The sequence below is a fragment of the Hemitrygon akajei genome, chromosome 23 (genome assembly GCF_048418815.1).
Source record: "Hemitrygon akajei chromosome 23, sHemAka1.3, whole genome shotgun sequence".
NCBI classification, from domain to species: Eukaryota; Metazoa; Chordata; class Chondrichthyes; order Myliobatiformes; family Dasyatidae; genus Hemitrygon; species Hemitrygon akajei.
Window position 1 is genome coordinate 42,572,564 of NC_133146.1, and position 25,034 is coordinate 42,597,597.

The 25,034-nt window shown below is 39.7% G+C and overlaps 1 protein-coding gene across 1 annotated transcript in view; it reads left to right on the forward strand.

The window, feature by feature from the left end:
* The window catches only part of cfap46 (cilia and flagella associated protein 46), a 196,688-nt gene that overhangs the window by 44,170 nt on the left and 127,484 nt on the right, over positions 1–25,034 (forward strand). Inside the window, exons 12-17 of the mRNA XM_073027519.1 lie at positions 223–349; positions 19,562–19,689; positions 19,790–19,941; positions 20,156–20,289; positions 21,804–22,016; positions 22,417–22,630. Of these exons, the coding sequence (XP_072883620.1) occupies positions 223–349; positions 19,562–19,689; positions 19,790–19,941; positions 20,156–20,289; positions 21,804–22,016; positions 22,417–22,630 (968 nt within the window). The remainder of the gene's footprint in view (positions 1–222; positions 350–19,561; positions 19,690–19,789; positions 19,942–20,155; positions 20,290–21,803; positions 22,017–22,416; positions 22,631–25,034) is intronic.

Below are 25,034 nucleotides of genomic sequence, written 5' to 3' on the forward strand. Positions count from 1 at the left end.
TACTGATTTACAATATAAATGTGTGATTACTTCTAGCTAATTTAATCTACTTTTGGTATATTAAATTAATTTAAATAATAAGTAACTAAATTAGTGACAATGCAAAATAGTGTTTAATAGTTTTTAACCCATTACATTGCCAAATCCCCAAGGAATAGTATACAGTTAACTAATGAAGTTCACAGGATCTCTCTACTGATGCTATTATGTTCTACTTTACAGTTTTTGTAGGCCGTGGTAACACAGGCTTAATTGGTTTACTTGCTGCCAAAGTTCAAAATTACATGAATTGTATACAGAAGACCAAAGGTCACTTGGAAAGACTTGAAGAAGCAAATGATAAATTGAGGTAGGTGAAGTAACTCCAATGCCTGGAAGTGCAGATGAGATGAGATGCTATGTACCTCTCATCTTGAAAACTTGCTTGAAAATTAAAGTTACTGACAGCAGTTTGATTTCAAAATTTGAACCAGCTAAAAAAAATTACAAGTGATGATAAATTATAAATATTAAATCCTTACCAAGTGGAAATTTTCAGCGCTTGTTTAGTGTTTGATATCAAAAATTCTTATCAGAGGGCTAAATTTTCTTCCAGTGTTTTCCAAATGAAAGATCAGATAATGTACAATGGAAGGGTATCAAATAGCATTCTCATTTTCAAAGTGCTCAAATACCAATTTCTTTTTTTTGTGTGTGCCATACTCTGCCAGAGCCTCAGCGACCACTTTTTTCCTAGTGGTTGTCTTGGAGGAAAGATTCTGTGAGTGATCACCCACGTCCTTCTCACACCGCAGTTTTTTTTTATGAGGCCGAGTTGCGAGCTCGACACTCAACCCCAACATGGATGGAAAGCTAGTTTTATTGACATGCAAGGTGCTCTGCACTATAGTGAGGGTAAGGATTTGGGATGGGGGGAGCTAGGGGTGCAAAGGACATAGAGGTATGGAAATGTGGGGAGAATGTTCCATAGATGTAACTCAGATAGATTTTCAGCAGGGATTGGGACCATTGAGTTCAATTGAAGGCACCTGGCTGTTCATGGAGGTGGGCAGAAGTAGGGTGAGTGATTAGTTTTGAACAAGAATTGGACTGTTGTTTAGGTTGCTGGGTGGGAGATTGATAAGGGAGAGAATGACTAGAGGTATGGCCAGAGGTCAGTTAGAGGTGGGTGGTAAGTTTCACAGTAGGCATAAACTTTATTTAAAGGGCACCAACCTGAGCAGAGTTCCTGTCCTGTGACTTGTTCACCCATGACCTTTTAAGTATCAATAAAAAAGACCTTGCAAATGCCATTATGGCTTCTTTCATGGTGACTGGTGTGCTCGATCCAAGGCTCATGCTTGCTTGGATCAAATCAAGGAAATAGTGAGGAATTGTGCATTGGATGGCACTGCTGATTTATACAATTGTCTGTTTCTAATACATAAAATACACAGAGGGCTCAGGAAAAAAAGCTAGGTTTTATTGAACTCACAATAATTGCATATTTTTTATTTGCAGTGGATTTTTATACTTGAAATAATAATATGGTGCACAGTTCAGTTTCCATACTGCAACTTTTCTTGTTTACTATTTTAACTTCTTACCCATTAGTCTATCTAGTGTTCTTATCGTGAAGAAGTAGAGTTATTCTCTAAATGACTATGATGAAAATATTGTTATTTCCCTTAATCATTCTAATGTCTTTACGAACTTGAGGGCTTTACATGTTTAAAAGTTGATCTAGTGGTGTATAAACTGTTTATTGTATGGAATAATTAGGATATATAATTCAAAGGTTGAAGTATTAGTTGCTGCATCAATAGTTGCAGTATTTTTTAAAATCTAACTTGGGTACTTAATATTTTGAAAATTGTCCAAACTTAGTGGAAAGAACCATATAAATTAAAGAAAGTAATTGCTGGATATAAAGCAATAAAATATGAAGTCTTTAAGAGATGAGGCTAACTAAGAGAAATGCTAGAAAGATATTGTTGAGATTTTTGAGTAATGACGGGATTGGAATTCTCTTGTATAGAAACATAGAAAACCTACAGCACAATACAGGCCCTTCAGCCCTCAAAGTTGTGCTGAACATGTCCCTATCTTAGAAATTACTAGGCTTACCCAGTCCTCCGTTTTTCTAAGCTCCATGTCTCTTAAAAGACCCTATTGTATCCGCCTCCACTACTGTTGCTGACAGCCCATTCCACGCACTCACCACTCTCTACGTAAAAAACTTACCCCTGACATCTCCTTTGTACCTACTCCCCTGCATCTTAAACCTGTGTCCACTTGTGGTAACCATTTCAGCCCTGGAAAAAAGCCTCTGACTATCCACATGATCAATGCCTCTCATCATCTGATACACCTCTATCAGGTCACCTCTCATCCTCTGTCACTCCAAGGAGAAAAGGCCGAATTCACTCAATCTGTTTTCATAAGGCATGCTTCCCAATCCAGGCAATGTACTTGTAAATCTCTTCTGCATCCCTTCTATGGCTTCCACATCCTTCCTGTAGTGAGGCAACCAGAACTGAGCACAGTACTCCCAAGTGAGATCTGACCAGGGTCCTATATAGCTGCAACATTACCTCTCAGCTCCTAAATTCAATTCCATGATTAATGAAGGCCGATACACCATACACCTTCTTAACCACAGTATTAACATGCGCAGCTGCTTTGAGCGTCCTGTGGACTTGGACCCCAAGATCCCTCTGATCCGCCACACTGCCAAGAGTCTTACCATTAATACTATATTCTGCCATCATATTTGACCTACCAAAATGAACTACTTCATGCTTATCTGGGTTGAACTCCATCTGCCACTTCTCAGCCCAGTTTTGCATCCTATCAATGTTCCTCTGTAACCTCTGACAGCCCTCCACACTATCTACAACACCTCCAACCTTTGTGTCATCAGCAAACTTACTACCCATCCCTCCACTTCCTCATCCAGGTCATTTATAAAAATCACAAAGAATAAGGGTCCCAGAACAGATCCCTAAGGCACACCACTGGTCACCGGCCTCCATGCAGACTATGACCCATCTACAACCACTCTTTGCCTTCTGTGGGCAAGCCACTTCCGGATCCACAAAGCAATGTTCCCTTGGATCCCATGCCTCCTTATTTTCTCAATAAGCCTTGTATGGGATACCTTATCAAGTGCCTTGCTGAAATCCATAGTCACTACATCTACTGCTCTTCCTTCATCAAAGTGCTTAGTCACATCATCAAAAAATTCAATCAGGCTCTTAAGACACGATCTGCCCTTAACAAAGCTATGCTGACTATTCTTAATCATATTATGCCTCTCCAAATGTTCATAAATCCTGCCTCTCAGGATCTTCTCCATCAAATTACCAACCACTGAAGTAAGACTCACTGGTCTATAATTTCCTGGGCTATCCCTACTCCCTTTCTTGAATAAAGGAACAATATCCACAACCCTCCAATCCTCCAGAACCTCTCCCGTCCCCATTGATGATTCAAAGATCATCACCGGAGGCTCAGCAATCTCCTCCCTCGCCTCCCACAGTCGCCTGGGATATATCTCATCCGGTCCCAGCGACTTACCCAACTTCAATTGATCAGATATTTGAGGTAAATAAAGGCAATAGGACAAGAAGGTATTCATTAAAAATGATAAAACATCCTCAGTTAGAGGAGGTTGGCTTTTACAGAGAAATGTTAAGTCCTAGGAAAAGAAATCCGAAGCATATAATAGTTAAATACAAGAGAGCAAAGGGAATCAACAACCTCTTGTGACAAGAGGTCAAGAAGACATTTTCATTCGGATATTAAGCTGCCAAGTATATGAGAGCTTGGTGGTTACAGACACGAATTCTTAATATATTTTTCTGAAGTTTTGTATTCACTAGGGGAAATGGTAATTTGTTGTGCAAAAACTGGTTCACAGTTGCATAGTTTTCTGTGTTTGTTGGCTGAGTCTCAATTATTCCTCTTGCCCTTTTCACATATTCAAGAAACAAGAATTGTCTAAGGCTGGTTTCCTCAAAGCCATTTCAATCTGCTGAAAATACCGTGAAAACTGTTACTTTACATAACAAGTGAAATTTTAAAACTTTGGGAAGGAAAAGTTTCAAGGAAGTTCCCAGCTCAATGAATATTGGTTATTGGCAATTTAAGAAATAAAATCTTATTGTACATACAAGAGAAAATCTGCAGAAGCTAGAAATCCAAGCTGGTCAGGCAGCATTTATAGAAAAGAGTATAGTCTACATTTTGGGCTGAGACCCTTCATCGGGACTGGAGAAACAAAGATGAGGAGTCAGCATAGGAAGGTGGGGAGGAGAGGAGGTGATAGGTGAAGCTAGGAGGGGGGTAAGGGTGAAGTAAAGAGCTGGGAAATCAATTGGTGAAAGAGATAAAGGTCTGGAGAAGGGAGAATCTGATAGGAGAGGACAGAAGGACATGGAAGAAGGGGAAGGGGGAAGAGCACCAGTGGGAGGTGATGGGCAGGTAAGGAGATAAGGTGAGAGTGTGAAAGGGGAATGGGGGGGGGAGGTGTATTACCAGAAATTCGAGAAATCGATGTTCGTGCCATCAGGTTGGAGGCTCCTCTGATGGAATATAAGCTGTTGCTCCTCCAACCTGAGTGTGGGCTCATTGCAACAGTGGAGAAGACAATGGACTGACATGTCGGAATAGGAATGGGAAGTGGAATTAAAATGGATGGCCATTGGGAGATATCCCTTTTTCTGGTGAACAGAGTATAGGTGCTTGGCAAAGCAGTCTCCCAATCTACATCGGATCTCAACAATATACTGGAGGCCACACCAAGAGCACTGGATATAGTAAATGACCTCAACAGATTCACAGGTGAAGTGTTGCCTCATCTGGAAGGACTGTTTGGGGTCCTGAATGGTAGTGATGGAGGAGGTGTAGGGGCAGGTGAGGCACTTGCTCTGCTTGCAAGGATAAGTGGCAAGAGGGAGATCAGAGGGAATGGACAAGGGAGTCGCGTAGGGAACTATTTCTGTGGAAAGCAGAAAGTGGGGGGGGGGTGGGAAAAATGTGCTTGGTGGTGGAATCCTGTTGAAGGTGGCAGAGATTCTGGAGAATTATGTGCTGGACGTGGAGGCTGGTGGGGTGGTAGCTGAGGAGAAGAGGAGCCCTATCACTGGTGGGTTGACGGGAGGACGGGGTGAGAGCAGATGTGCACGAAATGGAAGAGATGCAGTTGAGGGCAGTGTTAATGGTGGACAAAGGGACACCCCTTTCTTTGATGGAGGACACCTCCTTTGTTCTGGAATGAAAAGCCTCATCCTAAGAGCAGATGTGGCAGACCCAAAGGAATTGAGAGAAGTGGATAGCACTTCTACAAGTAACAGGTTTGAAAGAGGTATAGTCCAGGTCAAGCTCAACATTTTGGACAGCCAGGCCAAAAAGGCTCCAAGACTGGCAGGAAATTTCGGATGGTCTATTTATGTTGTGACACAGGTTTGCACTGGTCCTTTATATTTTAAAGGGCTAATGAGAGTAGGGTTTTCTTATTCTGTTAAAGAATTATCTTTGTTACTGATACCACTACTCCTCATTAGCCAGAAAATTTAAAAGGCACTTATGGGAAATTCATAAAGCCTGTGACCTAGCATACATTTTAAGGATTTAAGTGTTGATTTATGAAAAATCAGTTGAACTTCATTACATATCAAATAGAATCATACAACACAGAAGTAGGAACTTTCAACCTATCTTATTCATGCTGACCATGATCCCTATCTATGCTAATCCCATTTGTTGCATTAGGCCTGTATACTTCTTTGCCTTTACTATCTACATTTATAAGTTGTAATTATATCTAGCTCCACCAACTTCTCTGGAAACTCCTTCCAGGCAAACACCAACCTCTGTATGAAAATCTTACTCTTCAGATCTCTTCTAAATGTCACCCCACTCCCCTGAAACCCATGCCATCAAGTTCTGGTCTCCTCTGCCCCAGGATAAAGACTTGATGAAAATCTTGTAGCAATTAAAAGGAACAGCAGAAAAGAAGTTGGATGCAATGGGAGATGTCACCTGCTGCTACAGGGAAGAGCAATTTAGAGTCAGCGCAAGGAAGAGTGGAAAAACATCATTGCCACCAATAAAGTCCAGGAGGCAGCAGGAGATTGAGTGACTGGTTTGAGAAGGGAAACTGCTGAGGAAACAATGGAAAAAAGTCCCAGATAGTGAGAGGGAAGGCCTCAACTAACTTCAAGCAGACATCAAGAGCCAGCTGCCAAAGTTGCGAAGAGCTGAGAATCTAAGGAAGCTGCGCAGAAAGAAAGAACAAACAAGAACACAGTTCTACAAAGACCTTTTAAGTTCATTAAAGGTCTCTTCACACTGGGGGAAAAAAGTGGAACTTTGAAAACATCAAAGCAGGAATTGGAAGAGCACCTGGAAAAGATAGATAGATAGATAGATACTTTATTCATCCCCATGGGGAAATTCAACTTTTTTTCCAATGTCCCATACACTTGTTGTAGCAAAACTAATTACATACAATACTTAACTCAGTAAAAAATATGATATGCATCTAAATCACTATCTCAAAAAGCATTAATAATAGCTTTTAAAAAGTTCTTAAGTCCTGGCGGTTGAATTGTAAAGCCTAATGGCATTGGGGAGTATTGACCTCTTCATCCTGTCTGAGGAGCATTGCATCGATAGTAACCTGTCGCTGAAACTGCTTCTCTGTCTCTGGATGGTGCTATGTAGAGGATGTTCAGAGTTTTCCATAATTGACCGTAGCCTACTCAGCGCCCTTCGCTCAGCTACCGATGTTAAACTCTCCAGTACTTTGCCCACGACAGAGCCCGCCTTCCTTACCAGCTTATTAAGACGTGAGGCGTCCCTCTTCTTAATGCTTCCTCCCCAACACGCCACCACAAAGAAGAGGGCGCTCTCCACAACTGACCTATAGAACATCTTCAGCATCTCACTACAGACATTGAATGACCCCAACTCGCAAAGGCAGGAACATATGATCATTCCATCCGACATCCTGCCATTTCAGCCCCCCACTTCTGACCTGGATTTTGACCCTCCATGATGGAGTGAAGCAGCAAAGGCAGTCTGACAGGCAAGAATGGCAAATGCTCCCAGGCCTAATGGAGTACCATGTAGGTTTTATAAGAATGCACCAGATGTCTTGTGGTTTCTCTGGATGCTTGTGAGGGTAGTATGGCAGAGGCCAATAATACTCAAATTGTGGCGAAGGGCTGGTGGTATCCTGATTCCAAAAGAAAGTGATACAGAAAATATCAGTCAGTTTTGACCAATCTGCCCTCTGAACGTTGAGGGGAAAATCTTCACTCTAATAGCACAGAGGCTGACCAGCTACCTGGAGAAAAACAAGTACATTGATACATCTGTACAGAAAGCAGGAATTCCAGAGTTCTCTGGGTGTTTGGGACATACAAACATGATAAGGCACCAGATCCAAGCAACTAGGAAGGACAAAATAAATCTTTTATGTGTTCATCCAGGACCTCACCAAAGCATTCGGCTCAATTCTCCATGCACTCCTCTGGGAAGCATCTGAACTTCTGCCAGATACCAGAGCCCATCACAACACTGGTGAAGTTGTGCTTTCAAGACCTGCAGTTGTGCATCTCAACAGCTGATTTTACCACAACCTGGCAGAGTCTGGAAGTAAGCATTATGGCAGGTTGCACTATATCACCCATAGCCTTCACAGTGGCCATGGAGGTCATTATCAGGGCTTCACGATAAGTGGTAGGTGGTGAAAGAAAAAGTGCTGGACTTTATCTTCCCCCTATTAGGGTGTACATGGACGATATAACAATACTAACCACCAGTGCAGTATGCACCAAGCGACTACTTGGAAAGCTGCAGGAAAACATCAAGAGGGCCAGAATGAGAATCAAACATCTCCATAGTCAAGGGAATGCTGAAAGACATAAAATTCTTCATCAGTGATGACCTAATTCCAACAGTGTTTGAACAGGCTGTCAAAAGCCTGGGCAGATGGTACAACACCAGCCTTACAGACAAAGAGCAGGTGCAGCAACTAAAGCAACACATCACTAATGGTCTGTATAACATCAACAAGACCATGCTGCCTGGAAAACTAAAGCTCTGGTGCTTATAGTTTGGACACCTACCCCCCGTGATGTGGCCACTCACTGTGCATGAGGTCCCACTAACAACTATGAAGAAGTTCGAGTGAACCATCATGTCATTCATAAAGAAGTGGCTCTGTGTCCCATGGTGTCTTAGTAACATCAGTCTGTAAGGTAAAGGAGTCCTTGAACTACCTTTCACTGGCGTTACAGAGGAATTCAAGTGTTCTAAGTTGTGTCTACAGATGACACTCAAAGACTCTTGTGACAAGACTATCAGTAGTGCTGCATGGACTTTATCAGCTGGGCAGAAATGGACTCCAGCTGATGCAATGCAGCGAGCAAGCGTAGCCCTTAGCCATAGTGATGTTGTGGGGCAAGTCCAACGGGGCAGGGCTGGTTTTGGTCTGGCAGCAAGTGGACCCACCTGGCACAAGGCCGCAGAGCAGAGGAAGATAGTTGTTGAGAAAATGTGGCGACAAGAAGCGTCAGAAGGAAGTGCAAAGGCTGTCTCCCTGGCTAAGCAGGGGCAATGGGTGTGGTGGGAAAGCATTGAGAGGAGGAAAATCAGTTGGAAGGGCATATGGGAGATGGAAACAGATAGACTTAGCTTCTCATCATAGCTACATGTGATGTGCTTCCCTCAAAGAAAAATCTCCGCTCGTGGTTCAGTGAGGACCCAACTTGTTCCCTGTGCCTGATTCCGGCAACCCTCAAGCATATCCTAGCAAGCTGCAAAACCAGCCTCACACAGGGTACACATGTGGCATCACAGCCAGGTTTTGAAGAGTCTGGCAATGCCTTCTAAACTACCCCATCACTTGTGTCACCATTTTCAAGGAACCTGTGGACTTGTATTCCAAAATCTCTCTTTTGCCAATAGCTCCCCACACTTTTATTGTCCTACTAGAATTTGACTTCTCAGTGCATAGTTTCACAAATTCTTGTATTATCAGTAGACTTACTAATCAGATCAAATGTATTCTCATCCAAATCATTTAAATATATGGCAAGCAACAAAGGTACAGCACCAATCTCTTCAGTTCACAACTTGTGATACTCTTCCAGTCAGAAACAATATCCATTGACCATTACTTTCTGCCTGCCATCATCAAGCCAATTTTGGATTCTGTTTACTAACATGCTGTAGTTCCATGTGCCTTACCTTCCCCATAAGTCTACTATGTGAGATCTTGTTAAAGGCCTACTAAAGCCCAAGTAAACCATGTCTACCACTCTGCCTTTCTCAATTTTCTTAGTTCATTTTCAAAATATATAGGTAGATTTGAGATTCATGATCTTCTCTGAAAAAAAATGTAGGCTTCTCCTGATCAGTCCCTGCCTTTCCAAGTGAAAGCTAAAAATCAGTTGAACAACTTTTGGACAAATCTTTGTTACAAAATAGATCATTTACATAAAGTTCCAAGGACTTTTTTTAAGAACTTTGCTACAGTATTCATAGAAAACTAGATGCCAAATTGTATTAGTGTAGGCAAGAGAAGAAAGAACTACATTCAACAGCACTTTTCCATCCTTTTCATGTCTCTTCACAATGAATGCAGTATTTTTCTGAGATAGAGCTGCTGCTGCAATATTGGAAATATCAAGTCAAGTCAAGTCAACTTTTATTGTCATTTCGACCATAACTGCTGGTACAGTGCATAGTAAAAATGAGACAACTATTTTCAGGACCATGGTTTACATGACACAGTACAAAAAACTAGACTGAACTATGTAATAAAAAAAAAACACAGAGAAAGCTATACTAGACTACAGACCTACACTGGACTGCATAAAGTGCACAAAAACAGTACTGGCATTACAATAAATAATAAACAGGACAGTAGGGCAAGGTGTCAGTCCAGGCTTCGGGTATTGAGGAGTCTGATAGCTTGGGGGAAGAAACTGTTATATAGTCTGGTCGTAAGAGCCCGAATGCTTTGGAGCCTTTTCCCAGATGGCAGGAGGGAGAAGAGATTGTATGAGGGGTGCATGGGGTCCTTCATAATGCTGTTTCCTTTGCGGATGTACCGTGTAGTGTAAATGTCCGTGATGGCGGGAAGAGAGACCCCAATGATCTTCTTAGCTGACCTCACTATCCGCTGCAGGGTCTTGCAATCCGAGATGGTACAATTTCCGAACCAGGCAGTGATGCAGTTGCTCAGGATGCTCTCAATACAACCCCTGTAGAATGTGATGAGGACGGGGGGTGGGAGATGGACTTTCCTCTGCCTTCACAAAAAGTAGAGACGCTACTGGGCTTTCTTTGCTATGGAGCTGGTGTTGAGGGACCAGGTGAGATTCTCCGTCAGATGAACACCAAGAAATTTGGTGCTCTTTACAATCTCTACCGAAGAGCCGTCGATGTTCAGTGGGGAGTGGTCGCTCCGTGCCCTTCTGAAGTCAACAACCATCTCTTTTGTTTTGTTCACATTAAGAGACAGGTTGTTGGCTCTGCACCAGTCCGTTAGCCGCTGCACCTCCTCTCTGTAAGCTGACTCGTCGTTCTTGCTGATGAGACCCACCACGGTGGTGTCATCAGTGAACTTGATAATATGGTTCAAGCTGTGTGTTGCAGCACAGTTGTGGGTCAGCAAAGTGAACAGCAGTGGACTGAGCACGCAACCCTGGGGAGCCCCCATGTTCAATGTGATGGTGTTGGAGATGCTGCTCCTGATCCAGACTGACTGAGATCTCCCAGTCAGGAAGTCTAGGATCTAGTTGCAGTGGGAGGTGTTCAGGCCCAATAGGCTCAGCTTTCCAATCAGTTTCTGAGGGACGATTGTGTTGAATGCTGAGCTAAAGTCTATGAACAGCATCCAAACGTATGTGCCTTTTTTGTCCAGGTGGGTTAGGGCCAGGTGGAGGGTGGTGGCAATGGTGTCATCTGTTGAGCCATTGGGATGGTACACAAACTGCAGGGGATCCAGTGAGGGGGGCAGCAGGGTCTTGATATGCCTCATGACGAGTCTCTCAAAACACTTCATGATGATGGATGTAAGTGCAACGGGATGGTTAGTCATTTAGGCAGGACACTGAAGACTTCTTCGGCACGGGGACAATGGTGGCGGCCTTGAAGCACGTTGGAATGGTGGCGCTGCTCAGGGGGATGTTGAAGATGTCAGTGAGAACATCTGCTAGCTGGTCTGCACATCCTCTGAGCACTCTACCAGAGATGTTGTCTGGTCCAGCAGCCTTCTGTGGGTTGACCCTGCACAGGGTTCTTCTCACGTCGTCCGCGGAGAGACACAGCACCTGGTCTTTCGCAGGAGGGGTGGACTTCCTCGCCGCCACGTCATTTTCCGCCTCAAACTGGGCATAGAAGTTATTCAGCGCATTTGGGAGGGAGGCATCACCTGCACAGTCAGGTGATGTTGTCTTGTAATTGATGATGTCCTGGATGCCCTTCCACGTGCGCCGCGTGTTGCCGCTGTCCTGGAAGTGGCTGTGGATTCGCTGGGCATGTGCACGCTTTGCCCCTCTGATGGCTCGGGACAGTTTGGCCCCTGCTGTTGTTAAAGCTGCCTTGTCGCCTGCTCTGAAGGCGGAGTCGCGGGACCTCAGCAGCGCACGCACCTCTGCGGTCATCCATGGCTTCTGGTTGGCACGTATAGTGATGGTTTTGGACAGAGTAACATCATCAATGCACTTGCTGATGTAGCTGGTCACTGATGCTGTGTACTCCTCTAAGCTGGTAGAGTCGCCATCGGTTGCAGCCTCCTTGAACATGTGCCAGTCAGTGTTCTCAAAGCAGTCTTGAAGAGCAGAGATGGCTCCTGCTGGCCAGGTTTTCACCTGCTTCTGAACTGGTCTGGAGCACCTGACGAGCGGTCTGTATGCTGGGATTAGCATAACAGAGATGTGGTCTGAGTATCCGAGGTGGGGGCGGGGCTACGCGTCGGGAATGTTTGTGTAAACCGGGTCCAATGCGTTCTCCCCCCTCGTTGTAAAGTCCATATACTGATGGATTTGGGAAGCACTGACTTAAGGTTCACATGGTTAAAATCACCGGCGACAATAAACAGACCATCAGGATGTGCGTTCTACAGTTCGCTATGTTACGTACCCCGTAACTGGGTCACTTACCAGCAAAGATAGAGAGGTCCGTTCAGGTCTCAAGATGGCGCTCATGGAGTAAACCGCACTTAGGCTTTGCTCCAAAACTTTTACGTTTTTTTAGCCTATAAACACCCCTTAAACTTATTCTAAAGGGGTTAAATATACTGAATTCTTCTTTTTAAACTATTTGAATTATTCTCAACTTGCTGAAATGTCTAAAGCAAAAGAACCGAAACTGTCGAAAGAATTGGTACCTTTAGAAGCAGTTGCGAAGATTGTGGAAGCTAAATTTGAAGAGATGCAGGAAAAATTATTCCTAAGGCTTTCGAAGTATGACGATCGTTTGAAATCACTCGAAGAAAAGTTTTTGGAACTTTCACTGGAATCACAAAAACAACAGGCAAGCATTTTGGCTCTTGAAGAAGCCGCTCGTAAGAAAGATCGTATGATTGAAAAGATACAAGAAGAGCAAACCTCGACTTCTCAACAGATGGATCGTTATAAAGTTAATATTACGGATTTGGAAAATCGCTCTCGAAGGCAAAATCTCCGGTTAATTGGGATCCCGGAAGGATTTGAAAGCGGTGATCTTACCGTTTTCTTCTCTAAATTTCTAGTGGATGTCCTGGGCAAAGAGGTCCTGGATCCCCCCCCAATAATCGATCGAGCACATCGGGTAACAAGATTTTATGCAAGTTCAACTTCGAAGCCGCGGCACATAATTTTGAGGATTCACTATCCTCATATCAAAGATCGCTTGATCCGTGTGGCTCGTAAAAAAGGTATGATTATCCATCAAAATTTCAAGTTTCGTATCTTGGAAGACTATAGCCCAGAAGTATTACGGGCTAGGCTGGCTTTCAGATCGGTTATGTCGAATTTCCACCAGAAAGGCTACAAGCAAGCGCTGTTATTCCCAGCACATCTGAGAGTCGCCCTGGATGATGGAACTGTTCGGCTGTTTAAATCGCCTGCGGATGCTCAAGGTTTCCTGGATCAATGACATTCTATTGGGCTGATCAGTGTAATTTAGCCTATAAATTTGGATCTATTATGGTTTGATATATGGGTCCCTTTTTTTTATATGGCTTGCATATACTTTTTATATACGATTAAAGCTTTTTTTCCCTGCTAGGTTTATGCCGATTTTATAGTTTTTCATATTATTAATCTATTTGCGTTGAAAATGACCGATTAGGGTTTCTCTTTTGTTTTTCTTTTTTTTAAAATAAAAAACGATATACGCTTTCCTTTATACTTTTAACATCTGAATATTAAAACTGAGAAAAAAAATGGCGTTTCTTCTTCCCGACTGACTCCAGTGTTTGGAGCGTCATAACTGTTTTGATGTATTTGAAAGTTTGAAACTTTTATTTATTGTTTTAATTCTTTTCTTTTAACTTTTTTGTTTATATACATTTATAACACTAATTTTATATCTTAACTTTTGTAGTATTACCCTTTTTATAATGTGGGTTGTGTGTATTTTCTTAACTCTATTACGTTCGAGTTGCCGTCTTGAGACATGGGGGTAGTTTTAGTATTAGCTTGCTCGCTTGCCTTTTTTGGCTTTTTTCTTGGGGTTTCAAGGGTGGTGGGAGGGGGATTTTTCTTTCTTTTTTTGTTTTTTGCTTGCTTTTTGCTTAGTTTTATTTTTTGGGCGCATATGAAACTACAAAAATGGCTGCAGTGCTATGACTTCCGGTTTCCTTTTGAACTTACTTCCTTCTTCCGGGTTCATGAGTTCACTTTTCTTTTGAACTTATGTATTAACTATAATATATACTGTCATGATGGTTAAGACTATTAATTTCGTTTCTTGGAATACTAATGGTTTAAATCATCCGATCAAACGGAAAAAAGTATTCAATGTATTCCATAGAATGAATGCTAATGTTATCTTTATACAAGAGACTCATGTAAGGAAGATGGATAGTCAGCGCTTGTTTAGGTTCTGGAAGGGCCAACAATACCACTCAAATGTGCAAGCTAAAGTGAGAGGTGTGTCTATTTTTATAGACTCATCTACTGCTTTTATACATCATGAAACAATTTCAGATCCGCACGGTAGATTTTTGCTTATTACTGGTTTACTTTGTAATCAAAAAGTTCTTCTAGTTAATGTTTATGCTCCAAATACTGATTGTCCTGAATTTTTTAAATGTTTATTTACATCCTTTCCCAATCTGAATCAATATAGATTGATAATGGGCGGAGATTTTAATTGTTGTTTAAACCCTGTGATGGATAGGTCCAAGCCCATTCAAATCTTGCCGAATAAATCGGCTTCTCTTATTAATTCCTTTATGGTTGATTCAGCTATTTGTGAGATTTGGCGTTTTTTACACCCTAATGACAAAGAGTTTTCATACTTTTCCCATGTCTATCATAGTTATTCAAGAATTGATTACTTTTTCATTGATCAGCATTTACTCACAGATGTCATGGATTGTAAATATGACTCAATTACCATATCTGATCATGCACCTTTGAAGTTATCTATTAAGGTGACGGATTCATATATTAGTACGAAAAGTTGGAGGCTTAATCCTGTTCTTTTGCAGGACTCTGACTTTATTAGCTTTATTAAACAGCAAATTGATTTGTTTTTCTCAATAAATTCTACAGCAGAGATCTCTAGTGGAATTTTATGGGATACTTTTAAGGCATATATTCGTGGACAGATTATTTCATATTCTGCTGGAGTTAGGAAACGAACTAATTCCAAAATATCAACATTAGTTGATAAAATTAAGGCAATTGATAAGATCTACTCATCAACTCCTAGTAAAGAACTTTATAAAGAAAGAGTGGAACTCCAAATGGAACATAGTTTACTATTAACCTCCTCGATTGAAAGTCAGTTAATTAAATCGAAGGCTCAATTTTATACATATGGAGATAAGTCAGGTAAACTACTAGCTAATCAATTGAAAATTGCTTCAGATAAGCGACAAATTACTAGGATTCGTAAACAAGATGGTACTTTGACGATTGACCACAAAGAGATAAATAAAGCCTTTCAAGATTTTTATAATTCCTTATATCAATCAGAATGTACTAAGGACTCTTCTATTATGAATGAATTTTTAGGGAAATTGAATATTCCAAAAGTAACTGTTGAAGATAACGTATTTTTGGATACACCTATTACCGAGTCTGAAATAGAAAAGGCTATTTTTTCAATGAACTCGGGTAAAGCTTCAGGTCCAGATGGTTTTTCCGCAGAATTTTTTAAATCCTTTTCTTCTATACTTTCTCCTTGGCTTTGTAAAATTTTTAAAGATGCATTAAGTATAGGTAAACTACCACAATCTTTTTATGAAGCTTCTATTTCTTTAATTCTTAAAAAAGATAAAGACCCGACTGAATGTGCATCCTATCGTCCTATATCTTTGCTGAATACGGATTTTAAGATTTTTAGTAAAATTTTAGCTATTAGATTAGAAAATATATTACCTCGGATTATTTCTGAGGATCAGACCGGATTTATTAAAAATCGCTATTCATCTTTTAACATTAGAAAATTAATTAATATTGCTTATACCTCTACATCTAAAATCCCTGAATGTATTATCTCTTTGGATGCCGAAAAAGCATTTGATAGAGTCGAATGGTCATATTTATTCAATACATTGCAACATTTCAATTTTGGATCAAAATTTATATCATGGATTAAGTTAATATATCATAAACCTTTAGCTTCGGTTTTTACCAATAATCAAAAATCCCCTTTCTTTCAATTATTTCGCGGTACAAGACAAGGTTGTCCTTTGAGCCCTTTATTATTTGATATTGCTTTAGAACCTTTGGCTATAGCTATTCGTGAATCACCCAATATTTTAGGCATTACCCGTGGAGAGGCAATGTATAAGGTATCATTATATGCGGACGATTTATTATTATATATATCTGATCCTGAAAAATCTATTCCTGCTATTTCTTCTTTACTTGCTCAATTTAGTAATTTTTCTGGTTATAAATTGAATTTTAATAAGAGTGAACTTTTTCCATTAAATATGTATATTCCAATTTATAATCATGTACCATATAGAATCGTTACAGATTATTTTACCTATTTAGGTATTAAAATTACTAAAAAACATAAAGATTTGTTTAAAACTAATTTTTTCCCCTTAATAGACCAAATTAAGCAACTTGCTAATAGATGGTCCCCACTTTCTTTGTCTTTGGTAGGCAGAATTAATGCCATTAAGATGATGATATTACCTAAATTTCTATATTTATTTCAAGCATTACCAATTTTTATTCCTAAATCTTTTTTTGATATGGTTGACTCTAAAATATCTTCCTATTTGTGGCAGAACAAAAATCCTAGATTAGGTAAAAAATATTTACAGAAGTCAAAGAAAGAGGGTGGCTTGGCTTTACCAAACCTAAGATTTTACTACTGGGCAGTTAATATACGGTATTTGATATTTTGGACACAAGAATTGACTACAGTAGCTGGCCCACAATGGGTAAATTTGGAATGTAAATCTGTGCAAGATTTCTCATTGATCTCAATCTTAGGATCTTCACTTCCTTTTTCGTTACTCAAAATTAATAAACAGATAACTAATCCCATAGTTAAGTATACATTACGAATCTGGTTTCAATTTCGTAAATCTTTTGGCTTGAATAAGTTTATACTGTCAAGTCCTATAATATCTAATTACTTCTTTCGGCCATCATCTATAGATCAGGCTTTTTTCCTATGGAAAACAAAAGGTATAAAATGTTTTCGTGACCTGTATTTGGATGATAACATTATGTCCTTTGAACAGTTATCTAACAAATACAATTTACCTAAAACCCATTTTTTTAGATACTTACAAATTAGAAATTTTTTATATAATGAATTAAAGTCTTTTTCGAAAGAATGTCCACTGGACATTACAGAGAGAATTTTAACTCTTAATCCTTATCAAAAGGGTTTAGTAGCTATCATTTACAATATGATTATGAAGATACAGCCGGATATATCAGAAAAAATTAAGAAGGAATGGCAGGAAGAATTGCATTACCCTATATCTACTGAGCAATGGGAAAAAATTTTATTATTGGTAAACTCATCCTCTATTTGTGCTAAACATGCTCTAATACAATTCAAGGTTGTACACAGAGCCCATATGTCTAAAAATAAAATTGCTCGATTTTATTCTTATGTTAATCCAACCTGTGATAGATGTCATTCTGATATTGCTACATTGACTCATATGTTTTGGTCTTGTCCTTGTTTACAAAGCTATTGGAAGGATATTTTTAATATCATTTCAAGAGTTTTAAATATTAATCTTCAACCACATCCTTTTACTGCAATTTTTGGTCTACCTATGATAGATAATATGTGCTTATCTGCTTCTTCTCAGCGAATGATTGCATTTGCTACACTATTGGCTAGAAGATCTATTTTATTGAACTGGAAAGAAATTAATCCTCCAACTGTATTTCAGTGGCTCTCTCAAACCATTTCCTGTTTGAGTTTAGAAAAAATTAGAAGTGTGGTCTTTAACTCCTCAGTTAAATTTGAGGAAACTTGGAGACCATTTATTCAACATTTTCATGTGAGTTAAATGGTCTGATCCTGAACCTTATTGCTACCATCCTGAATTGTATAAATGGAGGTTCGGAGTCATTGGCACTACTGTGTGTACTTAACATTATACAATTGCCCATGTTAGTTTTTTTTTATATATATTGGTTTTTTTTTCTTCTTCTTTTTTGGGGTTTTTTTTTTGTGTGCTTTTTGTCTTAAATCCTTTATATTAATATTATAAGTTTGGGAGACTTTTTACATTGATAATATATAATTGATTATTAATGAATCTATTGTGTACTCTCAAATGTTTTTTTTGTACTTATATTTTACTTATGTTATGTTCTTAAAATCAATAAAAAGATTTAAAAAGAAAGAAAAGAGAGGTCCGTTGAAGTCTGATGGTACTATTTTTAAAAGTATTTATTGATAAAAGGGCACAAAAATAAGATTAATGCAAACATACAGATAATATACGTCATCAGTACTAAATCTAAAAGCGCGGATATAATAATAATCAATAAGAAATAGCTCTATCGTTGTCTAGGGGATAATGTATTGTCCGATGGAAATATAACAGTCACTGTTAGTTCATTCAAGCTGCAGCGTTTTGGATTTAAGAGAGATGGTTTTAAACTTGCCCAGGTCTTTTATGATGCCAGTCCTTTGAGTCGGGGGAGTTGATTTCCCCGTTGCTAGCTAAAAGCCGTTTTCCGTGGTTCCAGCCACCAGTCCCAAGCAACGGAACTGAACGCACGTGGCCTCCTTCAAATGGCTTCCCGCTATTACGGGGTCGCTAGCGTTTCTTCTGGTGCGTCTGAGGGGCTGTTCCTACAGACCCTCTTTTATCCTGACTCGCAGGGTCGTAGATGTCAATCAGGTTGGGGTGATGCAATCTCTTTCTCACCCAGCCCACTTTGCCTGAGGGCGTTCACGTAGCATAGTATTTCAATCCACAAATGTGTCTCCAAGAGACAATGGCCATGTCCCGTAGCTTTACATCGCCGGGGAATGAGGCATTTTGCACGTCTCTCTCTCATTTCCTGGGTCCCCTGACCCAACCCAATAGTGATCTTGCGATTCTCACAAAGGAGGGGGCTGCAGGCATAACAGCTAATAGCCCCGTACATTTCACAGAGCGCCTCCTTAGCATTAGCGCTGGGGGGAATGTAGACACCGAATATAAGGGCAGAGGTGAATTCCCGTGGCAAATAAAATGGTCTGCATCGAACTGCCATAAACTCCACTAACGATGAGCAGTGTCTGGAAACCAGCACAGAGTTCTTACACCATTCTGTGTCAATGTAAACACAGACACCGCCACCGCGAACCTTACCAGAGACAGCTGCATCTCTGTCTGAACGAAACAAAGCTAGCCCATCTAGCTGGATGGCAGCGTCCGAAATCCCATCAGTGAACCATGTCTCTGGGAAGACATATGCGGAGCAAACTCTGTACTCCTGCTGAGTATTACGTTAGAGTCAGATGTAGTCCATTTTATTGTCCAGGGAGCGGACATTGGAGAGCAGAATGGACGGGAGAGCCGGCCGGCTAGGGTTTGCTTTTAGCCTGGCATGGGCCCCTGCCCATTTGCCTCACTTCTGCTTCCTCGCACATCGCTTTAGACGTCTCCATCTCCGGCTCCCAACATCAGGCAAGTCCGAGGATTGTAGGCCTGTTCCCCTATATAGCGGCCGATATATGCATTATTAAATATTATCAATCAGGGAAATGTTAATAACCTGATCACCAGAAATTGTGATTGGAGCGTGTATATTGCCTAGAGCATTGAATGTAACAGATTTTTTTTAAATTACACCATAGATTCTTGTACATATACATGGGAAACCAGACAGAACATTGGTTTAATATTTTATTGTGCTTATAGGGTGGGAATTTGGACTGATTTAGTTAAAGTTGCTCGTAAGCAAGAAGTTTGGGATGTTTGCCGTGTTGCTTGTCAATTTTGCCTGCTGTATGATGATGGACGATGGAAACTAGAAAGAAGTGAGGGAGGTAAGATCAAAGAAATGGTTGTATTATTTTTTAAAAAGTACATAGTTCATCTGCATACTTTGGAAAATGTATCATGCGTGCCATTTTTGATTTATTTTAGGTGATAATGCAGCAAGTCTTACTGTTCCTGATGCTCATTTAGACAATAGTCCTAAGATCTCATCATTGTTGTTACATTCATCACGCAAAACATTTTATTCTAGTGTTGATGTAATCAGACTACTTGCTGACATACACTTCATTAAAGGAGAGGTAGGTAGTTCATTAATATGTTGGTTTAAATTATCATTAATCTCAGTGGTTCCTTTCCCTCCACAAATGCTGCTGAACTCATTGAGTCCCTCTAGAAGATTATTGTTTTAGATTTCACCATCTGCTGTCTCTCCAAAAATAATAAATTTGCTTAGTGACATTTATTTCTTTAATTATTGAGTTAAAGGTTTATTATTACATCTTCCTTGTTCAGGCAACAATTCAGTTGTTAAGATCAGAGGGTGCACTGTTCAACAACAAGGCAGTTTTCCCAGGAGACAAACAAACTCATTCTCCAGGCTTTGTAGCCAAAAATTTAGAGGAATCTCCAGAATGGATTACTTACAGGTATTTCAATCTTATGTCTTTATCACTGTTCCTCTTTTCTCAAATTATTTCTCATGCATAAAGTGAAATAGATTTAAAGAAGATATAATTTACAATTTTTTCTTAAAAGCAATAAATGTGATAACAGCCTGAAGATCTCAAGTCTTACAAAAGCATGATGTAAGAGTTAGAGATAAAGATCCAGTATTAACATGTTAATGTGGAAATGGTATGTGGATTCTAGTTTGCAGTTTTGAGGTTGTGAAATTAAAACAAAAATCTTTTCAGCTGAAACAGCAGGGTCTGATTAAATGTTTGAACTGATAATATTTAAGAACTATAAGAGTGCTAATTGCTGGAATCAGAATGGTGAATTTCCTGCTCCTCCTGGACCGCAGTCATTGCTGGAAAACCACTTATCTCTTTTTTGCAGTATTTGCAACCTTACTTTCTCTGCCAATTTCACCAAAGTTCCTGCTAAGGATGGGAACAAGTGAATCTCAGATGTTGACTGAGGGTTTTAGAATGCCTATACCTTCTATTATGCAATTTCTATTCATCTGTTGACTGTTCATAGAGCCATGGGGAACTACAGCACAAAAAAGGCTCTTCAGCCCATATAATCCATGCCAAACTGTTATTCTGCCTAGTCGCCTCAACAGGGACCTGGATCGTAACCCACCATACCTGTCCCAATGGAGTCATAGAGAGCTACAGCACAGAAACAGCTGCAGTTCTTAACAATTTGAAATGCCAAAAGGAAGGGAGTAAGATTGTGATGCAGAAAGTGGAACAAAGTATAAGGTGCATTCTTCTGTTATTTACATCCTATACATCAGAATAATTTTTGGTTGTGATATTATTGGGTGAATTTCATCTCAATATGCATCATCTAAACTGTTTTTCCCTTCTCCTCGGAAGGCCTCAGCAATAGAATTAGATCCAGCACTGACTGCACAAAAAATTGGCTGATCTCCCCCCGCCCCCTCCCCAACTTCCCTACCATTTGGTTAGTTCTTCCTACTTTTCAAATTTCTTATAATTTTTATAAGAATATATTTTTTATTGTAATTTATAGTATATTTATGTATTGCACTGTACTGCTGCCACAAAACAACAAATCTCTCGACATATGGCAGTGGGGTTAAACCTGATTTTGATTCTGATTATCAACATTAAGGGTACAGAATAGTTTTAAGCAATGATGACCAGTTCTAACTGAAGCAAGTCACTTTACATTAATCTTTTGCCTGTGGACTCAGATGAAAGAATACTATAATTGCACCAATGAATTTAATGTTCAAAATTAAAACTACTTCCTGCATTCCACTGAAAAAGCATATAAATCTGCATTGTAATTCATGCACCTGTTTTTGGAGGGGTTTTGAATTTAGTTTCAACTGTGGCAACAAGTAGTTCATAGCACTTAAGTTCCAGCAACAACGTAAAATCTGTACAGTCTACAATATAAGATATCGCTGATATGGAGGTACAATGTAATATTCTATCCTTAATACTTATGTATTTATTTTCAGAAACTGGATAGATTATCTGTCCAATTCTGCCACACAGAGCTTTCTACGAGCTGCAGAACTGGGTGTGCAATTAAATGAAGCAATCATTGTATGCAACGCTGCAGTCTATATCTGGAATTATAATCACCACCTGTTAGTTGCTGGGAGATATAAGGAACTTGTGAAACCATTTCAGGCACTTCTTGATGCATTGAAGAAGACAGGACACCGTGGGTAAGTTTGCGTGTCCAGTGATAGCGTGAAAAAGGCCAGTTTTCCTCTCCCACCAGCGTAGCATGGATTGGCCATAAAAAACTGAACTTTCTCTCAGGTTTAATGTTACTAAAGGAAAAGCTACATGCCCACATATATGGCATTTTGAAAAATAGTCATGAAAAATAAAACAAGGAAAGGTGTACACATTATGAGCCTTAAAGACACCGCCAGCATTACATATAACAGGCAGAATTAACACTATTGTGAATGCAGAACAATTCTTTTGAGGGTATTCAATAAGGATCATTACCTGAAACATCAACAGAAATATTGATATGCATGCTAATACTGTTTGTTATGTTGTACACAAGTCAATAAAGGATATGACACTTAAGAAATTGTTTTTGTTATTCAATAGGCAAACTGTGCTTTTAGTAATGCTATGCAATGGTCTATGTCAAGGCTTGATTCAACCTTGGATACCAATTAGCACTGAAAAAAGTGAATCTGACAAGAGTTCTCCACATCCTGATAAGAAAAAGCCAGCTGCAAAAAAACTTGACAAAACAAACATTCCACGGGTTTTGTCTGTTGATCCTGCAGGTATTCCTCACTTAAATGAAGCTCTCCAGGTATGGGAATTCACCAAGTATTTTTACAGGTTATGCTATTGTTCTGAGTGCATTCCTCAAGCTCCAGCTATCAGAAAATTGCATTATAATATGTTTTCCTGTAGAAATTTAAATAGAGTAGTAGTTTGTGAAATATAGATTACATATGTCTCCAGTTTAAGATGGCGCTATTGAAGGTGGACGATAGCTTACTGGTGGTCTTCAAATCAAGAAATTTGTCTAAATGCTCTATTAATACCACTTTTTACGTGGAAAATTGTGGTAAATGATCACAGCAAACAATGAAGGGATGAGCAAAGGTGAGGCAGATCTGAGGGTCAAGGCTTGTGGGTGCAAGACAGAGTTGCAATGAGGTTGAAGGATGTTCCAGGAGAACTTGGAGTTTGAGTCAGAGTCAGAAACGAAGTTAGTGTAAGCAGACCGGAGAAAAGTTAAAGCAGAGTTGATTTGAAGCCCATCCACCTAAATGGGGGGACGAGGTTGATTCCATCCAAGCACCAGGCCAATTTGGAAAGGTTGAGTATGGGCCAGAAGCACCCCAGAGCATAACTCTGTTGCGGGGCCAGGGTCCGAGTGCAGGGGTGACCCAGTGCTTGGACAACTTAAACGCTGAGCCAGATGGACTGAAAATGCAGGATGTTGGGATCAGAGGCAAGGGTTGAGCCAGTTCTGCTCTGTGATGTTTTACTCTGATCTCCTCAATGCTGAGGCTGAGGCAATGTCGTGCTTTGACTGCTCTGGGCTTAGTGTCTGCAAGCTTCATGGTGATTTGCACCTCTGTGTGATGAACTGAGACTGGGACTAAAGGGCCTACTCCGGCTGTGTCAGGCTTTGGTTTATAGTCTCAATTTCATTCAGAATGTTGATGCTTGCTTTATTGTTTACATGATTTTTTTTTTAATTGGGTTCGCTCAGGCTTTTTGTTTTGTAGTTGTCCATAGGCAGACAGATCTGATGGTTGAATAATTTATACATACTTTGATAATAAATGTACTTCGAAATTTGAACATTGATAGAACTAAGAAGTATTCTGAGAGGGTTTTTTAATGGCATGATGCAGAAAAACAAAATGATTTTATTTGACTTTGTCCTTCAAATTTCAGTATTTCAATCCTGCATGCAACATAATTTAACTGCAATCATTATCATTATATTATAGCGATGCATATTAAAGGAATGATATTCATTTGAAATGATTAACATAAATTACCAAGAAGGGAGGATTGTCTGCAGCATTGATAAAGTACTAAGCTTAAAGCAGTGTTGAAATGGATCACATGCAACCTTTAAATGTACATGGATATATTTAAAACAAAAGTTGATAAGTTCTTGATTATTATGGGTGTCAAAGATTATGGGAGAAGACAGGAGAATGGCTTTAAGAGGGAAAAATAAATCAGCCATGTTTGAATAGCGAAGCAGTCTTTTTTTTGTGTGCCACACTCTGCCAGAGCCTCAGCAACCACTTTTTTCAAAGTGGTTGTCTTGGAGGAAAGATTCTGTGAGTGGTCCCCACATCCTTCTCACAGCGCAGTGTTATTTTTTTACAAGGCCGAGTTGCGAGCTCGACACTCAGCCTGGCACGGATGGAAAGCATGTCCGGGAACGGCTCAACTAGATTTGAACTCGGGAACCTTCGCTCTGGAGTTTGGTGCTGATGTCACTGCACCACCAGATTGCCTAATTCTGGGCCTAACGTCATGATCTAAAGTAGTATTTTTAAATATGTGACAAGTCTAAGGTTTACTGAGACTGTTTTCCTGTGATGTGTACATAATTCATTCCATTGAAATCATAATTAATTACCTATTAGATTTATATCATTAAGCTAAACTTTGTGTTTAAAATCACTACACTGCATGGAACATAAACCACAGAAGACATACTAAGTGCCTGCATAAGTATAAATTTTCAATGTAATAAATATTATAAATTGATAGGGAGTCATAGAGCATGAAAGCAGGCCATTTGGCTCATCATGTATGTGCTGGCCATCAATAATTTATGTGTACTAATTTGGCCTATAGCTTTGTATCTATCTATGATGCATCAAACACTCATCTAAATACTACTTAAATGGTTTGAGAGTATCTTCTTCCTTACTCTCTCAAATTATGTGTTCTATTTCAAAACAATTCATTTTCAAATTCCTTCCATACTCCTATTTCTTACATTAAAGCTTTGCCTTCTATTGACCTGCAGTATGCTTAGGAGAATCATTTCCCATTATCTACCAATTCTATCTGTGTGTGCCCCTCATAATTTTGTCTAGCTTAAACAGTTTCCCCCATCAAACTTTGGCTTTCCAAATAAAACTAACTCAGACTCTGGAGGCAACCCTGCATAAGCAGGAGCTTGGTTTATTTTAGAGCTATTAATGAGAATGATTAATACAGTATTATTT